General features: G+C 44.2%; 1 protein-coding gene across 2 annotated transcripts in view; it reads left to right on the plus strand.

Annotated features, from left to right (window-relative positions):
- The window catches only part of LOC136621355 (rab GDP dissociation inhibitor beta-like), a 31,236-nt gene extending 7,103 nt beyond the window's left edge, over positions 1–24,133 (plus strand). Inside the window, exons 2-11 of one of the 2 annotated variants that reach the window (XM_066596809.1) lie at positions 846–953; positions 5,255–5,351; positions 6,218–6,352; positions 7,687–7,885; positions 12,035–12,166; positions 12,875–12,974; positions 16,748–16,919; positions 18,275–18,419; positions 21,765–21,819; positions 23,795–24,133. In XM_066596809.1, coding sequence (XP_066452906.1) covers positions 846–953; positions 5,255–5,351; positions 6,218–6,352; positions 7,687–7,885; positions 12,035–12,166; positions 12,875–12,974; positions 16,748–16,919; positions 18,275–18,419; positions 21,765–21,819; positions 23,795–23,947 — 1,296 coding nt within the window. In that variant the 3' untranslated portion in view covers positions 23,948–24,133. The remainder of the gene's footprint in view (positions 1–845; positions 954–5,254; positions 5,352–6,217; positions 6,353–7,686; positions 7,886–12,034; positions 12,167–12,874; positions 12,975–16,747; positions 16,920–18,274; positions 18,420–21,764; positions 21,820–23,794) is intronic. The other variant, XM_066596810.1, reaches the window with a different exon arrangement.
- Positions 24,134–24,688: the final 555 nt, after the last annotated feature.

Below are 24,688 nucleotides of genomic sequence, written 5' to 3' on the forward strand. Positions count from 1 at the left end.
AATCATTTTGCATCCTCAAAAATTCTGGAAAATCATGCTATGTCTTATTTTCAGGGTATGTCTTATTTTCAGGGAAACAGGGTATGTACCCCAAAGTGGTGCCATTTAATAAAAAAACTTGTACCACAAATAAATAAATGTACCACAAAAAACAAGCACTAATTGGCAATGTTGATGACAACATTAAAAATGTTATGGTTCTTGAAAAGCAAAAATGAAAAAAACTAATAAAAAATTTCCTGATCATTACAGCGAAATACGCAAATAGGCCGGTCACTAATGGGTTAAGATTTAGATAACCCGATTCTGCTTTCTGCTCGGTCACATCTTCTTATTACCTCTGCAGCCCGTGTCCCCCACTCACATCCCTGCGCACATTAGCTGACATCACCGGCAGATCAGCGAGGCTGTCACGGTTAATCTGCTTGAGGGATTTCAGAAACCGTCACCAATCACGGGCTTATATATCAATCTAACATGTCAGGGAAGAGGGATTAGCCTTATTTGCTTCACAACAACAACAAAAACGGCGCAGAGCGCGAGCTAGAAGTGAAACGCTGCTGTATAAATCATAACAGAGAATTGCAAATTCCAAAGACAACTCCAGAGCAACTCCTAGTCACACAACTGTTGTGGTGCTACCATAATGTGGCACCAGATCAGTGATTCAGGTGACCCCCATCAATCATGTCAGGTGAATTTTTCCCCCATATTTCTCATAAGTATTGCCATAATGAATACTATGATAGAGCAGCGCCACCTAATGGTCAAGTGATGCAACAAAGCATCGCCACCTACTGGCTAGAATAATAGGATGTCCCCTGTTTTTCCCATTTTGTCTTTAGGAATGTGTCTTGTCCGGGATAATGTCTGTAAATGGGAAAAAAGTTCTGCACATAGATCGAAACAACTGCTATGGAGGAGAGACGGCATCAATCACACCCCTGGAAGAGGTACGGTGGGGCTTATTTACTATTCAGAATACGACTGTTTTCTGGTGCAAATTACACAGAAAATTGTCTTACATGCTTGAGCCATATGATATCGTGCGTTTTTAGATACTTTTGGCTAGTTTTTCTGACTTGTTAAAAAAAAAAGGACATTGCGTAAATTATACCAAGAACCGCGCTAAATTGCTGCACATTGCGCCAAAATGTTGTCACAGTTTTGGGCGTAAACTAAGCCAACTAATAGGCGGTCAAACCCTAGGCTCTGTTCATATCAGACTTGGGGCCTCCGCTCAGAACTAAACAGACCCCATCATGGTCATGGTTCCATTATGAGACGGATCCATTCATCCGAGGGGATTCCGTTTTCCTCCACCCATAACACAGCAGGAAAACGGAATCGCTAGTATAGATGTGAACTTAGCTTTAGGCCCAATGTCCACGGGCGGATTTTTGCTGCTGAATCCAGAGCCGACGTTCCGCTCCAGATTCCGCAGCAATAATCCTTCATAGCATGCTATGGTAAAAAGCTGCTTCATGTCCACGAGCGGAAACCAATTACGGTTTCTGTCCGCGGATAAGAAATTGCAGCATGCTCCATTTTGCTGCGGTTCCCGCAAGGACGGCTTCCATTAAAGTCAGTGGAAGCCCTCTGATCCGCGGCCTGTCCGCACTTGACATTGCAGACAGACTGCGGATTCCGCGGGAAAGCAGGAGTTTGATGGGGGAAAAAACTATGCTGCGTATGTGCGCCGCCATGCCAGCCGCAATACAGAAAAAACAACAGGTAAGCAGGGTCCTCGGGCGTGGGCAGGGTAGGATTCTGCTGTGGACTCCTGCATGTGGAGTCCGACCCGCCTGCGGACATGAGGCCTAAGACTAGACAGTCTTAGGCTGCTTTCCCACGGCCGAGAAAATCGCACAAGACTTGTGCATTGCAAGACGCACAATTCTCGCATGAATGCGATCCCTATTCTTTTGAATGGGGTCATATACATGATACGATTTTTTTTCTTCAGGATCGCATCGCAGTGCAGAAAAAAAAATAGCGGCATGTCCTATCTTTGGACATTCCCTCGAACGCCTTGCCAATTGTTTTCAATTGGGCCGGAAAAAACATTGCACTGCACGCTAGGTGAACGCGAGTGCGATGCGATGTTTTCCATTGAAATCAATAGAAAACACTTGCCGCAATCCTATGCAGACGGCTGCGGTTTGGCCGCGCAAAATCTCGCGTGGCAAGAAAACCGCGGTATGTCCTATTTCTGTCACTCACCTGGCCGCCGGCTCCGGTCTGTGCATGCGCCGGCTGCCCAGCAGCTGGCACATGAAAGAGCTGGGGCGCCAGGCGCGGGTAAGTACGCGCTCGTCCCTGCAGGCGCTCGGGTTGGGTCCCGCGGCGAGAATCCTCGCCGGCGGATCCGACCCGCTTGTCAGCTGGCGGCCTAACAGATACCAGTTATTACTGTATACTTGCCATTCACTGCAAACTACACGTAAGGCCGCCTGCACACGGGCGGATTTACATGGCACAATCCGGAATGGGTGTCTGCCTCCGGATTCTGCAGCAAACACAGCCAATAGCATGGCAAATCGCGATTTCATCTCCACGAGCGGAAATCAATTGCAGTTTAAAGTCAATGGAAGCCGGCCACTCCACGGCTCTTCCACAATGACATTGCCGAAAGGGGGCAAATTTCGCGTAGCGATGACACGGGAAAATCAATGATTTAAAAAAGAAGAAAATAATCTGTACGACCCATGTCCGATGGCTCGCCGTGTGGACTATCCTCAGTACAGCGAAAAGACTTCTGTAGCGGAATCTGACCCGCCTGTGTGCAGGCAGCCTTAAGATCGAAGTTTCTGCAGTCTTTGGACAACTCCTATTAGTAATTAAAAGTTATGTTATTATTTACAAGGTGTAGTAGTTCTATTCTTGTATATAGGAGCAGTATTATAGTAGTTATATTCTTGTACATAGGGGGTAGTATTATAGTAGTTATATTCTTGTACATAGGGAGCAGTATTATAGTAGTTCTATTCTTGTACATAGGGGCAGTATTATAGTAGTTCTATTCTTGTACATAGGGGGCAGTATTATAGTAGTTATATTCTTGTACATAGGAGCAGTATTATAGTAGTTCTATTCTTGTACATAGGGAGCAGTATTATAGTAGTTATAGTCTTGTATGTAAGAGGGCAGTATTATAGTAGTTATATTCTTGTACATAGGGGGCAGTATTATAGTAGTTATATTCTTGTACATAGAGGGCAGTCTTATAGTAGTTATATTCTTGTACATAGAGGGCAGTATTATAGTAGTTATATTCTTGTACATAGGGGGCAGTATTATAGTAGTTATTTTCTTGTACATAGGGAGCAGTATTATAGTAGTTATAGTCTTGTACATAGAGAACAGTATTATAGTAGTTCTATTCTTGTACATAGGGGGTAGTATTATAGTAGTTATAGTCTTGCACATATGGAGCAGTATTATAGTAGTTATATTCTTGTACATAGGAGCAGTGTTATAGTAGTTATATTCTTGTACATAGAGGGCAGTATTATAGTAGTTATATTCTTGTACATAGGGGGCAGTATTATAGTAGTTATTTTCTTGTACATAGGGAGCAGTATTATAGTAGTTATAGTCTTGTACATAGAGAACAGTATTATAGTAGTTCTATTCTTGTACATAGGGGGTAGTATTATAGTAGTTATAGTCTTGCACATATGGAGCAGTATTATAGTAGTTATATTCTTGTACATAGGGGGCAGTATTATAGTAGTTATATTCTTGTACATAGGGGGAGCAGTATTGTAGTAGTTATATTCTTGTACATAGGAGGCAGTATTATAGAAGTTATATTCTTGTACATAGAGGGCAGTATTATAGTAGTTATATTCTTGTACATAAACGGCAATATTATAGTAGTTATAGTCTTGCACATATGGAGCAGTATTATAGTAGTTATATTCTTGTACATAGGAGCAGTGTTATAGTAGTTATATTCTTGTACATAGGGGACAGTATTATAGTAGTTATATTTTTGTACATAGGGGCAGTATTATAGTAGTTCTATTCTAGTACATAGGGGGCAGTATTCTAGTAGTTCTATTCTTGTACATAGGAGCAGTATTATTGTAGTTATATTCCTGTAGATAGGAGGCAGTATTATAGTATAGTCTTGTACACGGGAGCAGTATTATAGTAGTTATATTCTTGTACATAGGAGCAGTATTATCGTAATTATATTCTTGTATATAGGGAGTGGTATTATAGTAGTTATAGTCTTGTACATGGGGAGCAGTATTATGGTAGCTGTATTCTTGTACATAGGGGGCGGTATTATAGTAGTTATATTCTTGTACATAAACGGCAATATTATAGTAGTTATATTCTTGTACATAGGAGACAGTATTATAGTAGTTATATTCTTGTACATAGCGGGCAGTATTATAGTAGCTCTATTCTTGTACATAAGGGGGCATTATTATAGTAGTTATAGTCTTGCACATATGGAGCAGTATTATAGTAGTTATATTCTTGTACATAGGAGCAGTATTATAGTAGTTATATTCTTGTACATAGGAGGCAGTATTATTGTAGTTATATTCTTGTACATAGGAGGCAGTATTATAGTAGTTATAGTCCTGTACACGGGACCAGTATTATAGTAGTTATAGTTTTATACATAGGCAACAGTATTATAGCCTTGAACATAGGGGGCAGTATTATAGAATTATATTTATCTACATAGTGGGCAGTATTATTGTAGTTATATTATTGTACATAGGGGCAGTATTATAGTAGTTATATTCTTGTACATAGGGTACAGTATTCTAGTAGTTATATTTTTGTACATAGGGGGCAGTATTATAGTAGTTATATTCTTGTACATAGGGGACAGTATTATAGTAGTTATATTTTTGTACATAGGGGCAGTATTATAGTAGTTCTATTCTAGTACATAGGGGGCAGTATTGTAGTAGTTCTATTCTTGTACATAGGGGGCAGTATTCTAGTAGTTCTATTCTTGTACATAGGGGCAGTATTATCGTAATTATATTCTTGTATACAGGGAGTGGTATTATAGTAGTTATAGTCTTGTACATGGGGAGCAGTATTATGGTAGCTGTATTCTTGTACATAGGGGGCGGTATTATAGTAGTTATATTCTTGTACATAAACGGCAATATTATAGTAGTTATATTCTTGTACATAGGAGGCGGTATTATAGTAGTTATATTCTTGTACACGGGGAGCAGTATTATAGTAAACATTGTAACTATTTTCATGTTTTCAGCTTTATCGAAGGTTTAATGTGATTGGTCCGCCAGAACCAATGGGCAGAGGCAGGGAATGGAATGTTGATCTTATACCTAAGTTTCTCATGGCCAATGGTAAGAAAGGGAATAGCAAATGATGCTTGTTACATGTTATTTTCCTAAGGACCACCAAACCTCAAATGAGCTGCGTCATAATAAAGTCTGAAGGTTCCTAGGAATATAGATTTGTGACAGATAGTACTGATAATGGGGGATGACATTTTCTGGTTTGCCTGTTTTGCATCCCATTAAAGATCACTCTCCACTTTGAAATGGCTGGTAACAGAGCAAATATTATATTCAACTGCTCAACAAAGAGAGATAATATAGACTTTAGTTTTAGGCCGCCTGTCCACGGGTGGGACGGAATAACACTAGCAATATCCCGCTGCGGTGGAGGAGGAGGGAGCACTACACGGTCTCCGTGATGAGCCTATATTAATGATAGGCTCACCACGGCAAATCGCAGCATGCTGTGATTTTAATCACGCAAGCGAAAAATCTCTATGATTCTCCGCTCATGGACCTCTGGCTGCGCTTTCCATAGTTCTCCTATGGAAAACGTGTCATGTGAGCTCCATGTGCAATTCCTTGCTGCGGATCTCACAATGACAACTCGCCTGTGATCAGGCAGCCTTAGTGTCTCTTTAGGGCTCTTTCACACGGGCTACAAAGTCATCGCTACAAAACACATGTATATGAAGCTCATGGTTTCCAATGGGTTCTTTCAGGCTACAAAACATCTCATGTGGATGAACCCATTGGACACCATGGGCTTCACATACATGCGTCTTGTAGTGCTGATTTTACAGCAAGATTTCGTAGCCTGTGTGAAAGAGGCCCAAATTGATGTGTTTTTTGTAAACTAAATTATATTTATGGCACAGATATTTGGAATTCAATGTGTTCTGCACAACTCCCAATATGTCTGCCTCTGTTAGGTCAACTAGTCAAGATGTTACTATACACAGAAGTCACTCGATATATCGATTTCAAGGTAGTGGATGGAAGTTACGTGTATAAAGCTGGGAGAATCCACAAGGTGCCCTGTACAGAGGAGGAAGCCATGGTCTCTGGTGAGTAGACAATACTCAGCACCATCCAGAGGCGTAACTTATAGCCAGTAGCAGCCTTAGCTTAGATAGCACATGTGGAATTTATTTTGGTGCCCTCCCCCATTGTAAGAAACAAATCAATATATATATTGCACAGATAGGCAATCAGTTTGTATTCTACTTATGCAGAAAATAGAAAGACAGCAGCATATCCTCACCAGAACAGTGAGTAAATACTGTACCAGAACCAAGCTCATAACAAATGCAGCTTTGGAACCAAGCTCAAAAGATAAAGTTCAACACCAGAACAAAGTTCATAAACTACAGCACCAGAACCAAACTTATAACGTGAATTCAGCATCCGAACCAAGCTCAGTACATAAATGCAGTACTAGAACCAAGCTCAAAAGATAAGTTGAGCACCAGAACAAAGTTCATAAAATACATACAGCCCCAGAACTAAGCTCATAACATAAATACAGCAACAGAACCAAGCTCATAACATAAATACAGAACCAGAACTAACCTCAGTACAAAGATACAGCACCAGAACCAAGCTCAGTACATAAATAGGACACTAACCAACCTCAGTACAAAGATACAATAACAAAACCAAGCTCATAACATAAATTCAGTAGCTGAACTAAGAGATTGTGTTGCAGGGGCGCTGATGGGCTGACAGCAGCGCCTCAGAACATTAGAGGGAAGGAGACAGAGCCAGGAGGAGGATGATTCATGTAGACGTTGCAGCATGAAAGCAAAACATCATCTGACCAGGTGGATCTAAGGGGATGATCATTACCACCAGCCTACATATGCCTAGAGATCCTCCTACAAGCTGGTAGACGGTGCCCTGTGTGACCACATGGGTTCCACGTAGCTATGGCCGGTCATGCTTGTAGCTCCTTGGCCCCAGTGCAAAAGCTGTAGCAGGATCCCTGAACTATCATGTACTATGTGTCTTATGTGACAGAAGGTTCTTTTGGACCCCCTCTGGTACCAGTACCCAGGAGCAACTGCCACTTTTCACCCTCTATAGCTACTCCCCAGGCAACACTGATATAAAACTGATCAATGAAAATGCAAAGAATAATTTCATTCAATGGGCCAGATTTATGATTTTCAAGACCTCATGCATTAAAATAAGGGACTCAACCCCTTCAGTTGTAGAGGCCCAAAGTCAGAGACCTCCACTAATTACATACAGTAGACATCCTATTATCAGGTCAACAAGTATCTCACTTCTTTGGCCATCTTCTGATGTCTCTATGACTTGTCAGAAGCAGATTTAAAAATGGAGTTCCCCTTTAAGGGAGGCGTAACATAAATGATTTTTTTTTCCCCTGTGCTTTCAGACTTAATGGGAATGTTCGAAAAGAGACGTTTCCGCAAATTTTTACTATTCGTCTTAAATTTCAATGAGCACGACTATAAGACTCATCAGGATCTAGATCCCAAGAGAATGACCATGCGTGAGCTTTACAGGAAATTCGACCTTGGACCAGATGTGATGGCATTCATTGGGCATGCACTGGCATTGTACAGGACGGATGAGTAAGTAGAAGTAGTCTTAAAGGGCTTGTAGCTGGATCACAAGTTATCTTCTATCCACAGGATGGGGGATAACTTGCTCATCGGTGGAGGTTTTATCGTTCAAAGTATTTTTATTGGGTTTTCAAGTACATTAACATTAACAGCAAATCGTAGACTTCTCACATGTTCGGGTATCACTAAATGTCTTCAACATAGCCTTTCGTGAGAGAAAATATAATAAATTATAAAAATATCAAGATGTCAAAATAGAAAGATAAGAAGGGGATAGAGAAAAAGACGAGAGAAAAGACTGAGTGAGAGAGAGACTAGAAGGTCGGGGGGGGGGGGGGGGGGGTTGTAGGGGAAGGGAAGTGGAAGGAGCCAATGGCATCGCCAGAACAGCATACATTTGACGTAGCTTGGGCAATGGGAATAGAAAAAGTTAGACTGAGACAACACCTGATTGGAGCCAGATCTTCAGATCCTTTGAGTTACGGAAGAGTATCCAGGTTGACCAAGCTGAGTAAAACTTTTCTCTTTTGTTTTCATCATGAGCGATTATTTCTTCCATTTGGGCTATATGGTCCATAGTTTCCAGCCATAAGATTCTCGTGGGGGGCGAGGAAGACTTTCAGAGCCTTGGAATTTTTTGTCCCATGGCTATTATGAAGAATTTGAGTGGGCTTTTTTTTTTGTTTTTGGCTATGGAGCCAGGGAGTATAGATAACAAGGCTGCTTCCGGCGTAAGGACCACCGGGTCTCTAAAAATCGCGTTATAGCGGTTTGCTATATCTCACCATAGGGGGCTGATCAAAGGGCAATCCTACCATATATGGAGAAAACTGCCTCTTTCCTGAGAGCAACGCCAGCAGGTATCCAGGGTCTGGGAGTATATTTTGGCCAGGCTTGTGGGTGGTCTATACCCCTGGGATAGTAGCTTATAATTAGTCTCTTGGAATTTGGATGAAATTGTGAGAGTGTGAGCTAGTGTGAAGGAATTAAGCCAGTCCTCTTCTGAAAAAGATTTCCCCAGTTCCCTCTCCCAGTTCCCCACACATCTAACTGTATCGTTATGGGTCTCTGCCAACACAAGGAGGTGGTAAATCACTGAGACCCTCGATTTAATCGGTGTGGGAGACATACAAAGTTGCTCAAACTGAGAGAGAGGAGACCGGAGAACATCCATAGATCCTTGAGACTGGATAAAGTGCTTGATCTGAAGGTATTGTAACCACGCTCCAAGTCTGGTGGCCCCGCCAACCAGGATCTCATTCATAAGACAAACTCCTGAAGCGGGGATGACATCCCTGATCCGCAGGGCAGAACGAGTCTCCTCGGGTGGTAGAGGGAACCCCTCGGACATTAGGGGAAAATCTGGATTTCCAGTCAGAGGAGTGAGAGGACCAGGTCTAGATATCAGACCAAGGCAATAGCAAAACTGTTCCAGATGTCCGGAAGCCGACTCGTAAAAGGCGACATTGATGGTATTTTGTGGGATGTTGCAGGCAGGAGCCAGAATGAGCCCATTAATTGTGAGGGGATGTTTTCGTACTCAAGTTAAACCCATAGCTTGGATGATCTATTCTGCAAAATATCTATGATGCAGTTGCAAATGGAGGCCTTACAGTATAGAGAGAAACTAGGGAGACCTACTCCTCCATCTTTCTTTTGGCGTATAAGGGTCTTTAATTTCACCCGGGGTCTGGAACCCCCCCACACAAAATCCCGAGATACTTGGTGAATCCTGTCAAAATAAGTTTTAGGTAGCTTTAGTGGCAGGGTTGTAAAAAGATAGGATAAAGAGATGGTGCGGGGGCGCCATTTTTTGAGATCTCTCCTAAGGCTGGCTAGAATCAGTTTGTAGTTTAAGTTGAAGAGGTTATTGGGGTTGTTGGTGAGGTTAATCCCTAAATACTAGATGTGGTCATCTTTCCACTTTAGAGTAAAGGAAGCTTCCAGGTTTAAGGCCTCGTCTGGTGGGATTCATGGGCATTAATTTTGAAGTTGCTGACCCGGCCAAAGCGTATAAGTTCTGACAAAGCTACTGGGAGGGCCACCCTCAGGTTGGTAAGATACATCCGGAGGTAATCTGCGAACAAAGCAAGTTTGTGTTCGGATGTGCCGGTATTATATCCTTGGATATCGGGATTGTTCCTGAGGGCGTTGGCCAGGGATTCCATCACCAGGACATATAGGAATGGGGACAGTGGACAACCTTGTCTCGTTCCATTATTGATCTTTAGGGAATAGTACAGAGAGCCATTTACTCTAATATACGCCGTAGGGTTGTGGTAGAGAGCCATAACCAGATCAAGAACCTAGGTCCCATTCCAATTTTTCAGAGGATTTCTTCCGGGAATCCCCAGTGCACTCTATCAAACGCTTTTTCAGCGTCTACTGACAAGAGGCACAGGGGGCTCCCTGCAAGATGGGCTTGCGAGAGCAAAGAAATCGATCTTATTGTGTTGTCTTTTGCTTCTTGTCCTGGGACAAACCCAGTCTGTTCCTTATTAATTAAGGCAGGGATAAGTGGTTTCAGGCGGGTTGCTAGGATTTTAGCGAATATTTTGGTGTCTATATTTAATAAGGAAATGGTACGGTAATTGTTGCAAGAAGAAGGATCTTTCCCTGGTGTGGGGATAACTGTTATTATGGCTTGTAGGGCCTGTTGTGGGAACGAGCATGATCCTGAAATGGAGTTAAAGGATTTCAGTAGGAGGGGGGTCAGCAGATTCCCGTATGTTTTGTAGAATCTGGGAGTGAACCCATCTGGCCTTGGACTTTTGCCTATCTTAAGATCTTTGATCACTTCCTGAATTGGTCTAAGATGGGGAGAATTTTTTTCCGGGTGTCTGATATATCTGCTCTAAGTTCATCTGATGGGGCTTTTTTGTTCGAGGTTTCGAGGGTGTCGAGCTTCGTTAGTAGTAGTTTCAGGTTCTGCATGCGCTCTCTTTTTAATATGGCACTATGGAGATGAAGATTCCTCTAACTACACATTTGAGTGCTTCCCACTGAATGGGAGAGGGTGTGGAGTCAGCCGCATTACACTGGTAAAGTCCTGTGTCGCCTGTCTAATTTCCTCTGCGCATAATGAGTCGTTAAGAAGATTATCGTTAAGGCACCATGTATGGTTCTCTCTTTTTCCGATAACCCCGCATAGGCCACCATACACTGGAGCGTGGTCAGACCACAGAAAGATCCCCATAGGTCGGTGGAGGTTTTAATGTTGAGGCCCCTACTGATCCCAATATCTGGGTATTCCCATCCTTGTCACTGTAGGCTTACTGCACCCCTCTCAGTGAGGAGGGGACTGAATGGAGCACTGGTCATGCAAGCACACTGCTGCTCCATTCATTTTCAAAGGGAGTGCTGGAGATACCCAAGCACTTTCCAATTGACTATTTCCAACAGCCCCATTGAAATGAATGGAGTGGCAGCTGGACAGGGTTGGCCAGTGCTCCATTCAGTCTGACATTACTGTGGGGAGTGAAGCAACTTAGCAGTGACAGGCAGAGGGGGGCATAGGACCCCCATTCTCAAGATTGATGGGGGTCTTATTATTGAAACCCCCACTGATTAGCAAGTCATCCTCTATTCTTTGGATAAGAGATAACTTGTGATCCAGGTACAACCCCTTTAATGGTTAATTTGTATAAAAGAGGACTAGTTATCTCTCCTAGTATGTCTTTTTTTGAGTATGTCCTCATCTATACTGTAGATTGGGATGTTCCTCTGTTGGCCTTCCTGGTGTGATTAAAAATTACAACTCCCATGGTCAATGGAGGCGTGTTCCCACACAGACTGACAGCAATGATTGGATTATGTCACATTCTTTAAGGACACACCTCGAACAACAATGGGAATGGAAACATCCAGCTGTCAGTCTGCCTCTAGGATCCCCGCTGAAGAGCTGATTCCCAGTGGAAGCAGACTGCGCTGTCTTTGGTGCAGTGGCTCAGGTTGGTATTGCAGGCACAGGTCCCATTGAATTCAATAGGGATGGCTGTGCCTGCATTACCAAACCGGGTTGCTGCGATGTTGTCAGTGCTATCGGCTTCCAGCATTGAATACATTGGTGGCAGCATCAGGAATCAGCTGATCGGTGGGGGTCCCAAGCAGACCCCCACTGATCAGCTATTGATAACCTATTCTGCTTCTTCTCTGCAGCTACTTGGACCATCCATGTCTGGAGACCATAAACCGAATCAGACTGTACTGTGACTCCCTATCGAAGTATAACAAAAGTCCTTATCTCTACCCCCTGTACGGGCTCGGGGAGCTGCCGCAGGGTTTTGCCAGGTGAAGTCCCTGCCCTATTTTATCCATAATTCTTGCATTTTTATATTCTTGTTGCAAAACCACAACTCCCAACATGCCAGCCTGCTGTGAGGCCATGTTGGAAGTTGTAGTTTCACAACAGCTGGAGAGCCATGGTGTTACGGCACTCTGCCCCCCGAGCGCCAGGTGGGGTGTCCTGATCTTCCCGCACCCCACTGTCCCTGCCTACTTGCCTCGGCCCTGGCTAACCCCAGGCGGACAACTGGGCGGCGGTCCCTGCTCTGGCTAGGGACCTGGCGACTACCTAGATGGAACTAACTAACGGGGGACAGAGTGCCGACAGAAGAGGCAGGTGGAACAGACCAACGGCTGAGCAAAGACAGGCTGGAGGAAGCTGAATAGCAAACTAGGAGCTGCTGCGACTCACTGCAGACAGACTAACTAGTGGCTAATAGAACCAATAACTGGCAGTGAGCTCAGGTCACTGCCAGCCTTTTAACTTCAAGCCTCCACCCAGGGGCGGAGAGTGGGAGGAGCCGACTCTCCCACTGTTGCATAAAGAAGCGACTGCAGAGCTCCGGGACGCCGGAGCCGATACCGGAGCGGTGCGCGATGGCCGCGGGACCCAGCGCCGCCCTGCATGGTAACACATGGGTTGCGGACTGCTGAGATTGTGATTATCCCTAATAAGTACTAGTCTTTTAAATTTCTCCCCTTTGCCCCCCTTAGGCTCAGTGCTTTGTACGGTGGGATTTATATGCTTAGTAAACCTGTGGACGAGATACTAATGGAGAAGGGGAAAGTAGTTGGAGTGAAATCTGAGGGAGAGGTGAGTAATGTATGTTATCTACTATGCAGAACCTGCTTACAGTATAGGCATTATCAAAGGCTTTGGAGGCAGATTTTTTTTCACTTAAGTGCATGAATTTTGGGCTGACAATCATTTTTGCAATGGGGTTTAATTAAAAATGTTGCACCATTCCTCTTCTGCAGATTCTACATATCACTGTATATACTCACTGCAGACTGAGTCTCAATAGATCTGTCAATGAGGCTAGACTGACAGCTCTCTCCTCTCCTCACCTTTTTATCAGCTCATTAATGACTACAATAAAGTTTACCTTTCTTGTGGTTATAGATTAGCTGATAGGAAGGAGCAGGAGAGAAGAAATTTGATGAATTAAGGTCTGAAAACGAAATGCTCATTTACATGCAAGGACAATGTTTCAAACGATTGTAAGATTGTCAGTAGAGATGAGCGAGCATACTCGCTAAGGGCAATTACTCGATCGAGCATTGCCCTTAGCGAGTACCTGCCCGCTCGGAAGAAAAGGTTCGGCTGCCAGCGGCGGGCGGGGAGCGATGGGGGAGAGCGGGGAGGAACGGAGAGGAGATCTCTCTCCCTCTCTCCCCTCCCCCCTGCTCACTACCGCAACTCACCTCTCGCCCGCATCGGCAGCCAAACTTTTTCTTCCGAGCAGGCAGGTACTCGCTAAGGACAATGCTCGATCGAGTAATTGTCCTTAGCGAGTATGCTCGCTCATCTCTAATTGACAGTTCTAGTGATTGTTTTGCATAAAGTGTTAATGGACAGTAATGTCCATTAACACTTTATTAGCTTCATTTGCGTGTAAATGAGCCTCCAAGAGCTGTTTGCAGTTCCCTGCAGGTGGTCTGAGCTCTGCAATCAGCTCAATTGTTTTTGCAGGGGCTGCTAAAAGAATAGAATATAATCTTCAGCTCCTGTGGAGATAACAGTGCGCGGTCTAAATGATGGATTTTAAACTCACCTAAAAATCATCATTCAGGCAAAAAGTGCATGATGGTAGCGTTTATATGCAAAGATTATCACTCATTTGCGGTCGCTTGAATGAATTTTGAGCGATAATCTTGCGTGTAAATGGGCCTTAAGCCATCAGTCCAGCCTCACAGTCTAAATTGTTGTGTGAACATTTGCAGCTGCAAGAGGCTGCCGCACTGGTCTTTCAAAGACTAGTAGGGACTGTTCAGTTGCAGATCACTCGCATATATATTCCATATTTTTCTGACTGTAAAGGCTCCTTCACATGGGCATATGTGTTTTTCCACGATTCAGTCCAACGTATTTGCACTACGAACGAGTGCTTTTTGCATGCATATCGGTGTATTTTACTGTACTTTTTGCGTTCACAGGGGAAGAATTTTTGTGCACAGGAAACAATCACTCCCTTATTTAAATGGCTATTCAGATGTGTTATTTTGCTCGTAAAATTGCACAGAGTATTGCGCAGGCTGTTGCACATTGCGTGCACCCCATGTAGATTCCTATGGGAGCGGTTTGTGCGCAAATGCGCAAAAAAAAAAAGAGCATGCTTTTTTTTTTTTCGCAAGCGCAAAATTGGGAGATGCGTACAAACCTATTGACATCAATGGGTTCTATTCTCTGTGTGTTGCAAATATGCCCACGTGAAGGAGCCCTAGGACGCACCCAGGTTTAGACAATATTAATTAAAACTTCATTGGTGGGCTAAAGACGTGCAGACATATGTACCTGATTTTTTTCATGGATATTCCAAAAAAAATGCCCTAATTTTACTGACAGTCCAGGAATTTCTGGACAGTTGGCAGCCCTGCTGTGTCTACATAGAATAACTGTCATTAAGGGCCCTTTGACACGGGCAGATAAATCATTCCGTTTCCTACATTGTACTCAGTGTACACGCACGCACCGACTGAACGATGAATTAGAATTAATTCGCTTCTCGTTTATCGTTCAGTTTCTGCAAGCAAAACACTGAACAGATCGGTCCTTGTAAACAGGCAGTCACTCATCTATGAACGACTGCCTGTTCGGGCGTATGTGCAATTGTGCATGCCTCAGCACGATGTATTTGTGCTATGAACGAGATTTGTTTGTCGGCGTATTTGACTGTACTTTTTGAGCCCACCGGGTGCGTTCATTGGCGCCCTGATTTAAATAGTCCAATGAGTTCCAGATGTGCTTTTTTCCAGCACAGACCTCTTTGTGGACCCTTGGTGCTCAAATGCGCACAAACGTAGAGCACGTTGTGATTTTTTTGCACAGATAAAATATGGAAATCCGTATGAACCCTTTGCAACCCTAGAGCACGTAAATTTTGCACATGCGAAAACACGTGCAAATACGCCTGTGTGATGAAGCCCTTCAGGCCAGACTCACACAAGTGTATGCGTATTTGCGTGCACATTTACCCCACATTTCTGCGTACTGGCCGTTGTGTATTTGTGCGCATAACTACAATTTTTACTGTACTTTTTGCAGCTTTTTTGCGTGCAAATGGGATTATTTTGCGCACCAAGTAACCCGCAGCCATGGTCCTCTACAAAGAAATGGCTCATTAGATTCATATATTCCATTTTCCTGTGCAAGTGCACAGGAAAATAGAACATGGTATGTGCTTTTTTTTGTGATGGAATTGTACACGCAAAAAACTTGCTTGTGAGCTAACCCTTTGAAATCAATGGATTCCATTCACTGCATATTGCGTGCGCAAATATGGTCATGTGAATCTGACCTTACGGTGAATGGAGGTGGGCGAGCTGGAATGAGCCCCAGCCCACTCCACCACCATTCACTAGCGATGATCGTTCCTGTGTAAAAGCAGTGGAATGACCTGTTAGGCATCTGCGCTCGACAGGTTGTCCCGTGTAAAAGGGCCCTTACATTTGCTCTACCAAGCGACTTTTTGGACACTGGTTCGCCTGTGTAACGCTAGATTTACTGTATTCTGGATATCTTGGCAGACTGCTGGGTGTTCTACTCTCTTGCCACCTTCAGTTTGGGAGTGTCAGCATTTATGGGTGCGGGCCTCAAAATTCTTTTGCTTTTTGTAACATGTGAAACAGGTAAAGATACCGAGAATCTTCCACTTCCTGTAAGCCTCATATTGCCTTATTAAAGGGGACCTTGACTTAAGGCCCATTTTGCACGCAAAGATAATCAAAGATTGACAGTTTTAGTAATCATTTTGCAAAAAGTGTTAATGGACACTCCATTAACACTTTATCACCCTTATTTGCATGTAAAAGAGCCTGCAGGAGCTGTTTGTAGAGAACAGCATGTGGTCTGAGCTCTGCACCCAAATCCATTGTCCTTGCACTGGCTGCCTGCAGAATACATTGTAATCTCCGACCCCTGTGCAGAACACATCTTGCTGTCCCTGTTATCTCTCTCTGGCTGAATGATGGATTTTAAGCTCACCTTAAAATCATCCTTCAGCTGAAAAGTGAATGATGGTTTACACGCAACGATTATCAATCATATGCCATCGTTTGAATGCATTTTGAGTGATAATTGTTGCGTATAAATGGACCTTTACAGTCGCTGTCAGGTATGCAACCTTGAAAATTCAGGAGTGACTCCAGCTAAAGAAGTTGTCCCCAAAATAAAATTACTCCTATCCACAGCATAGGAGATAATTTGCTGTTGGGTAGAGGTCTGACCACCGATCCTAATAATTGGGTTTCCATAGTGTCTCCAAATACATGCATCAGCGGTCGCACCCCATGATCACAACATTATTTATAATTTACCCCATATACCCGAGACCCCCAAAGCAGTTAACGTTGTCTCTTATGTTCTAGATTGCCCACTGTAAACAGTTAATCTGCGACCCCAGCTACGTCCCCAACCAAGTGAAGAAAGTCGGCCAGGTGATAAGAGTTATCTGCATCCTCAGCCATCCCATCAGGAACACCAACGAATGCACTTCTTGCCAAATCATCATTCCCCAGACGCAGGTCAACAGAAAATCAGGTTAGACAGCTTAAAATTGAGTTAAAGGGTATGTGCACTTTTGCAATCCAACTGCAGAATCAGAATACGCAGAGGGTTATGCCTCATACATACGGGCATATATGCGTTCCGTATTAAGGGCGGCTTCACATGGTCTAATGCGCAATTGTATAATTGCTCAGCGCTATGTATTTGCGCTGTGAATGAGGATTTTTTGCGTAAGTATTGGTGTATTTTATCTTACATTTTGCACCTACAGGGCATGCTCATTTCACACATGCAAAAAGTCCAGCAACATGCTTGACTTTTGTAAGGTCCCCATAGACGTCTATGGGGGTGCGCAAATGTGCCTGCAATACGCTGCGCAATTCTACTGTAAATAGAACACATCTGGTACTCATTAGGCTAAATAGCTATTTAAATCAGGGCATGGTTGTGCCCCGCACGCATATTAACAGGCCTTGGGCGCAAAAAGTACAGTAAAATACGCCAATGGGTGCGCAAAAAAAACCTTGTTCATAGCACAAATACATTGCGCTGATGCATGCGCGGTTGGACATATGTCCGTATGAAGCTGCCCTTAAATTGTACTCCTCGTATACACAAATTGTCAGAAGATATGTAATGAATACTATTTGCAAAGTTGGCTCCCTTTTCCTTATTTCAAATGCATAGAAGCAATAAAGAAAATTGGTTGCAAAATTTTACACACCCTTTAAGCTTGATGTAGATCTAAGACAGCTTATACAGATATATAGACAGCTTTCTTCCTGTCCCCCTCATTAAAAGGTTTGTACCAAAATTTACTATTATCACCCATACATAGGATAGGTTGGGTGTCATTGCTGAAGCCCCCACTGATCCAGAGAATGGAGGTCTCCTGTACCCCTCTTCCTCTTCACTGAAGGTTCTCTGCACCTCCTGTAGTGAGAAGGAGATTGAATGGAGCGGCGGTCCAGCATGCGCAGTGCCTCTCCATTCATTCTCAATGGGACTACTGGAGACAGTCAAGTGCTTGTACTCCGCCATCTCCATCAAGCCCCATTGAAATGAATGAAGCAGTGCCACACATGCGCCACCACCACTGTATTCAATTGCCAGGTCACTGCAAGGGGATACAGTGAGTCTGCAGTAATGAGAAGAGAGGGAGATCCCTAACTTATCCTCTATCCTTAGGATAGGGGATAAAAGGCTGATCAAAGTGGGTTTTGGTACAGCCCCATTAGTATGCCTACTTAGTGCCAGCGTGCTACTACTAACTTCTAGTACATACTGCTCCATAACTAGGCAGACCTGCATTTCAGGAGTCTAGGAAAGCTGAGTGCAGACATGTCTCACTATGAGCCCTGATGATTGCATGTGTTTGCTCTGCTCAGACATCTACGTGTGCGTGGTCTCCTGTGCCCACTGTGTGGCATCGGACGGGAAGTACATCGCTATCATTAGTACAACGGTAGAAAGTGAGAATCCGGAGAGCGAAATCCTGCCAGCCCTGGAACTACTGGAGCCCATCGATCAGAAGTAAGTTGGACCAGTAAATCAGGGGGACCAAATTGTCTTTTTGGAACCATATAGGAGTTCGCTACAGGCAAAGGAATTGTGTAAAAATCGCACGATTTTCTTGTCCATGTGAAACCACCCTAATTAGGGTGAATGCCCACGGACGGATTTCTGCCGCGTTTTCCACGGCGGAAATCCGCACTTAAGTTCCGCAGCTATTAGGTTCTATTGAACCTACCAGCTTTTCGGCCTGCCAATGCTCACATGTGGAATTCTATCGCTAATTTACACCGCAGGGGTCTCCATTAATATAGCATTAATGGAGACCGTGGAAATACATGTGGAAATTCCGCGATCACCAGCAGGCGCTTTTTGTTTTTAAAAGCGGTACTCCCGTGGCGAAAATCCGCAGGCGTATCCTGCGACGCGCGTTGGTGTGAGCCCTTAGTGTGTAGTGTTTCCTATCGTTGGTATGAGCCCTCAGTGTGTAGTATTTCCTATCGTTGGTGTGAGCCCTCAGTGTGTAGTGTTTCCTATTGTTGGTGTGAGCCCTCAGTGTATAGTGTTTCCTATTGTTGGTATGAGCCCTCAGTGTGTAGTGTTTCCTATCGTTGGTGTGAGCCCTCAGTGTGTAGTGTTTCCTATCGTTGGTGTGAGCCCTCAGTGTATAGTGTTTCCTATTGTTGGTATGAGCCCTCAGTGTGTAGTGTTTCCTATCGTTGGTGTGAGCCCTCAGTGTGTAGTGTTTCCTATTGTTGGTGTGAGCCCTCAGTGTGTAGTGTTTCCTATTGTTGGTATGAGCCCTCAGTGTATAGTGTTTCCTATCGTTGGTGTGAGCCCTCAGTGTGTAGTGTTTCCTATCGTTGGTGTGAGCCCTCAGTGTATAGTGTTTCCTATTGTTGGTATGAGCCCTCAGTGTGTAGTGTTTCCTATCGTTGGTGTGAGCCCTCAGTGTGTAGTGTTTCCTATCGTTGGTGTGAGCCCCCAGTGTGTAGTGTTTCCTATCGTTGGTATGAGCCCTCAGTGTGTAGTGTTTCCTATCGTTGGTGTGAGCCCCCGGTGTGTAGTGTTTCCTATCGTTGGTGTGAGCCCTCAGTGTGTAGTGTTTCCCATCGTTGGTATGAGCCCTCAGTGTGTAGTGTTTCCTATCGTTGGTATGAGCCCTCAGTGTGTAGTGTTTCCTATCGTTGGTGGGAGCCCTCAGTGTGTAGTGTTTCCTATCGTTGGTATGAGCCCTCAGTGTGTAGTGTTTCCTATCGTTGGTGTGAGCCCTCAGTGTGTAGTGTTTCCTATCGTTGGTGTGAGCCCTCAGTGTGTAGTGTTTCCTATCGTTGGTGTGAGCCCTCAGTGTGTAGTGTTTCCTATTGTTGGTGTGAGCCCTCAGTGTGTAGTGTTTCCTATCGTTGGTGTGAGCCCTCAGTGTGTAGTGTTTCCTATTGTTGGTATGAGCCCTCAGTGTGTAGTGTTTCCTATCGTTGGTGTGAGCCCTCAGTGTGTAGTGTTTCCTATCGTTGGTGTGAGCCCCCGGTGTGTAGTGTTTCCTATCGTTGGTATGAGCCCTCAGTGTGTAGTGTTTCCTATTGTTGGTGTGAGCCCTCAGTGTGTAGTGTTTCCTATTGTTGGTGTGAGCCCTCAGTGTGTAGTGTTTCCTATCGTTGGTATGAGCCCTCAGTGTGTAGTGTTTCCTATCGTTGGTATGAGCCCTCAGTGTGTAGTGTTTCCTATCGTTGGTATGAGCCCTCAGTGTGTAGTGTTTCCTATCGTTGGTATGAGCCCTCAGTGTGTAGTGTTTCCTATTGTTGGTGTGAGCCCTCAGTGTGTAGTGTTTCCTATTGTTGGTGTGAGCCCTCAGTGTGTAGTGTTTCCTATCGTTGGTATGAGCCCTCAGTGTGTAGTGTTTCCTATCGTTGGTGTGAGCCCTCAGTGTGTAGTGTTTCCTATTGTTGGTGTGAGCCCTCAGTGTGTAGTGTTTCCTATTGTTGGTGTGAGCCCTCAGTGTGTAGTGTTTCCTATCGTTGGTGTGAGCCCTCAGTGTATAGTGTTTCCTATCGTTGGTATGAGCCCTCAGTGTGTAGTGTTTCCTATCGTTGGTATGAGCCCTCAGTGTGTAGTGTTTCCTATCGTTGGTGTGAGCCCTCAGTGTGTAGTGTTTCCTATCGTTGGTATGAGCCCTCAGTGTGTAGTGTTTCCTATCGTTGGTGTGAGCCCTCGGTGTGTAGTGTTTCCTATCGTTGGTGTGAGCCCTTTGGTGTGTAGTGTTTCCTATCGTTGGTGTGAGCCCTCGGTGTGTAGTGTTTCCTATCGTTGGTGTGAGCCCCCGGTGTGTAGTGTTTCCTATCGTTGGTGTGAGCCCTCAGTGTGTAGTGTTTCCTATCGTTGGTGTGAGCCCTCAGTGTGTAGTGTTTCCTATCGTTGGTGTGAGCCCTCAGTGTGTAGTGTTTCCTATCGTTGGTGTGAGCCCTCAGTGTGTAGTGTTTCCTATCGTTGGTATGAGCCCCCAGTGTGTAGTGTTTCCTATCGTTGGTGTGAGCCCTCAGTGTGTAGTGTTTCCTATCGTTGGTATGAGCCCTCAGTGTGTAGTGTTTCCTATCATTGGTATGAGCCCTCAGTGTGTAGTCTTTCCTATTGATCTACAGCTAACACTTGGCTAAACACTGCAATAAAGACCATAAAGATTGCGGCAATATGTGGGAAACCACCCAAGAAGAAAAAAGTTGCTGTTCTTTTTTTCTTTATATAATCTTGAAAAATTAGAGCCGGGCAGTCAATGATATCATTAAAAGAGGCTGAGCTGCAATACCAGATACAGCCTTTGGGCATGAGTGGCACTGTTTCACAACTACATCAGCCTTCCCTTTTTAATCTCACACAGCATTAAAAAAAAAAATTCTACTTTTGCAACATGTGTGGGCAGAAAATTTCCTAGAACTTCCTTGGAATCCAGGAAATACAGCCGCAGTGAGTCACTGTTCCTGGGGTGAGCCGGAGGATTCCGGCACTGACATCATGTACTCTTCATAAGGAGGGGTGGAGAGCCCTCAAAGATGTGATCTATGGAATGTGTCTGTCCTATCACATGCTGGAAAAAAGAGGATCGAGCGCAGTCTTCTAAGGGACCTTTCACGCGGGTTGGAATCACGCCGCCAAATCCGCAGCTGCAGAATTACACTCCAAAATCTGCAGTTCTAACTGCAGATTTTGATGCAGAATTGCAGGCAGGTTTTAAGCCATTTTCAATTCCGCAGAAATGAATGCTGCGCTGTGATTGGTTGTTACGAGCAATGAAGACACATTTTCTGTTAGCTAGTTTTGCTAAATGAGGCCCACTGTGTTTTATAGTATTCAACTCCTTTGTCTTTTTCACAGGTTTGTGTCCGTTAGTGACCAGTATATCCCGAAACATGACGGAACAAAAAACCAGGTGGGATAACAGAACGTCGTCGTAAGGCTGGGTTCACACGGGGCGTAATTGCCATGGAACTTCCATGCAGACTTTCTGCGCAGAAATGCCCCTTGCGACTTTTTATCCCGGAATTAGCCAGCAAAGTGCATCAGATTTGCAAAAATCTCGTTCACACGCTGCAGTTGATCTGTTGCGGCCAAGCCGCGCTGAAATTGACATGCCATGGATTTCAGTCCCGTGTGAACCCAGCTTAAGGCTAGTTTCACTTGGGCAATATCGCCGCAAGACAATCGCAGCAAATTCGCATCTTTGTTTCTATCAAAAGATCAAGACCTATCTTTTGACGCAGCATGAAAAATCGGTAGCTGAAAAAGCTCACCGATTTGACGTTTTGATGGTGTGATTTTTTTCACGCCCCCCAAAATAATCCCATGTGAATGAATGCATTGGAATCCAAGGCTTCACATGGTCGCAATTTTCGTCCGACGTTTTATCATGGCTAAATAGTGTAAATAAGGCTTCAGGCTACATTCAGACCTGCCTTATGGCTCAGTTCAGGCTGTCCATCCTTATAGTCCGTTTTTGGAGGAGAGAAACTGAGGGAAAAAAGGAATAGTTTTTTTAATGCTAAAATAGCGCAATTTGCAGCTGGAATTCACCAAGCGAGATAAATAACTACATATTTTTACTGTTTGGGTCATTATGAATGCAGTAATACCTATTATGTGCTGCTTTTTTAAGAAAAAGGTTCCTGTGGAGAAAAATGCATATTTTTTAAGTGGATACACCTGATTGAACTTTCTTTATGCTATTTTTCTGTCTCTTAAGAGGACTTGAGGATGTGATCATTCGTTCACTAGAATAGTACACTGCATTACTTATGTAGTACATTCTACAATGCCTAAGTCATAGGCCTATTAGGCCCTGACGGGAGCAGCATCTAATAGGCTGAATTACATGGCAGATAAACAGGCCTTTGTCAGTCCTCCAACTGCCATAGGAACCCATTGGTGCCTTGCGATTGCATTGCGGTGTCCCGAAGGGTGACAGGAGGAGCACTGAATGCTTTTCATGGCAGTATAGGACGCCGCTGTCACTACTTTCGGAAGCTATAGACTGCGTAGTTTGAGGACTGCACATATGTTAGCCATGGACTTGGGGGTTTTCAACATGCAGGCTAAGGTTCGCTTAGAATGATATTTCTGAAATTTGAGCAGAAAGTGGACAATCCCTTTAATGCATGGGAATAACCATACGCCCAATTTAAAGGGGTTGTACCAAGATGCATTACCCCTCCCAGAATGTGGGGCCGCAGGTCCCGCTCTTGGCAACCCCCAGCAATCAATTGGCCGGCGAAAGCTGTGGCCAGTCACTGCAGAAAAAATATAGTATTACATGAATGGCCATCATCTAATACCAGGAAGGCAGAAGCAGGGGCGTAAGTAAAGGCTCAGGGGTCCTGATGCAAAAGGTGAGATGGGGCCTCCCCTCTATCTGTATCTGTACCCGTACCCATACCTAAACCATGCTGCACAGAGACATAACTTGAAGCTTCTGGGCCCCAATGCAAAACCTGTAACAGGGCCTCCAACTATAATGCTTTATTCATAGTACTGGGCTCCCTATATGGAGAAGAGAGGCCTTATGGGCCCCCTAAGGCTCCTGGGCCTGGGTGCAACCGCATCCCCTGCACCCTCTATAGTTACGCCCTGGGCAGAAGGGTTCACCAGAATGAGACCTGCCCTTACTGTGGCTCTCCATTATATGACATTGAGGGGAATCCTGAGAGGGGAACTGGACTCTATTACATTCATATGACTTAATAGGACATATGCACAGGGGTTGTGCTCCAGGCTCAATGCCTTTAAAAGAGTGCCAGGAAATGTTCTGTGTTGATGTCATGAAAAAGGAAGGCTCTGGCAGGGCACTACCTACAGTAATGTCTTCATACAGCGTCTTCTTAATTGAATTGACTTCTATGGTCTTCCCCTAGATTTTTATCTCCCGATCCTATGATGCCACCACTCACTTCGAGACGACCTGCGATGACATTAGGGACATCTTCCAGAGGATGACTGGTGTCCCCTTGGACTTCAAAGACATGTGGTGCGCAGCCTCCAGTATGGACAAACAAGATGGAGAGTGACACGATGTTAATTAACTCAGCTTGAAGATTAATATACATATTTTTTTCACTGCCTTTACTGTATTCCATCTTCTGCGGACGGCGATGTTCTTGCTTGCTGGGACCGTTCCATGACTGAGTTTTGTACATAGCTTTACCTGCCGACACGTGTCATATGTCTGCTTAATAAATCATTCTATATTTGCATTTTAAAAAGTTTCTTTACACAATAATAAGTCAAATTTTAAGCATTGCAGTTACATTAAACAATAACTGTCCGCAGCCACCACTAGAGGGAGCTCCTTGGTTACAGATTTAGTGTTGAGTTCAATGATATAAATATTTAGACATCTGTGGTTTTATCATTTAAAGGGTTTTTTAGGGACTTTAAGGGCTCTTTCACATGGGCTTGGTTTTAGCATAGTATAGGAGCATGAAAAAATTGCGGCTAAATTGCACTAAAAATTGTTTGAACTAGCAATTTTTTACACACAGAAGACCCAAGCTTCATGCACGTGAAAATCTCATGTTCATTGGAGCAGCGTGTTGCTTAAAAAAAAGTGCAGCTGCTCCTGGAGGAGAGAGAGATGAGCCCCGCAAAGCTTCGGGATATCCCCATAGCAGTGAGAGAGCGGGGCTATGGTGATCCCCGAGGGATATCCCCATAGAGAAAGGGGGTGGGGTTAGAGGGCTTCTCTCAGGGATTCCCCCCATAGCCAGTTGAGAGGGGCAGGGCTAGAGGGCAGATTCCTTTAGCTACCT

The sequence above is a fragment of the Eleutherodactylus coqui genome, chromosome 3 (genome assembly GCF_035609145.1).
Source record: "Eleutherodactylus coqui strain aEleCoq1 chromosome 3, aEleCoq1.hap1, whole genome shotgun sequence".
In the NCBI taxonomy this organism is placed as follows: domain Eukaryota; kingdom Metazoa; phylum Chordata; class Amphibia; order Anura; family Eleutherodactylidae; genus Eleutherodactylus; species Eleutherodactylus coqui.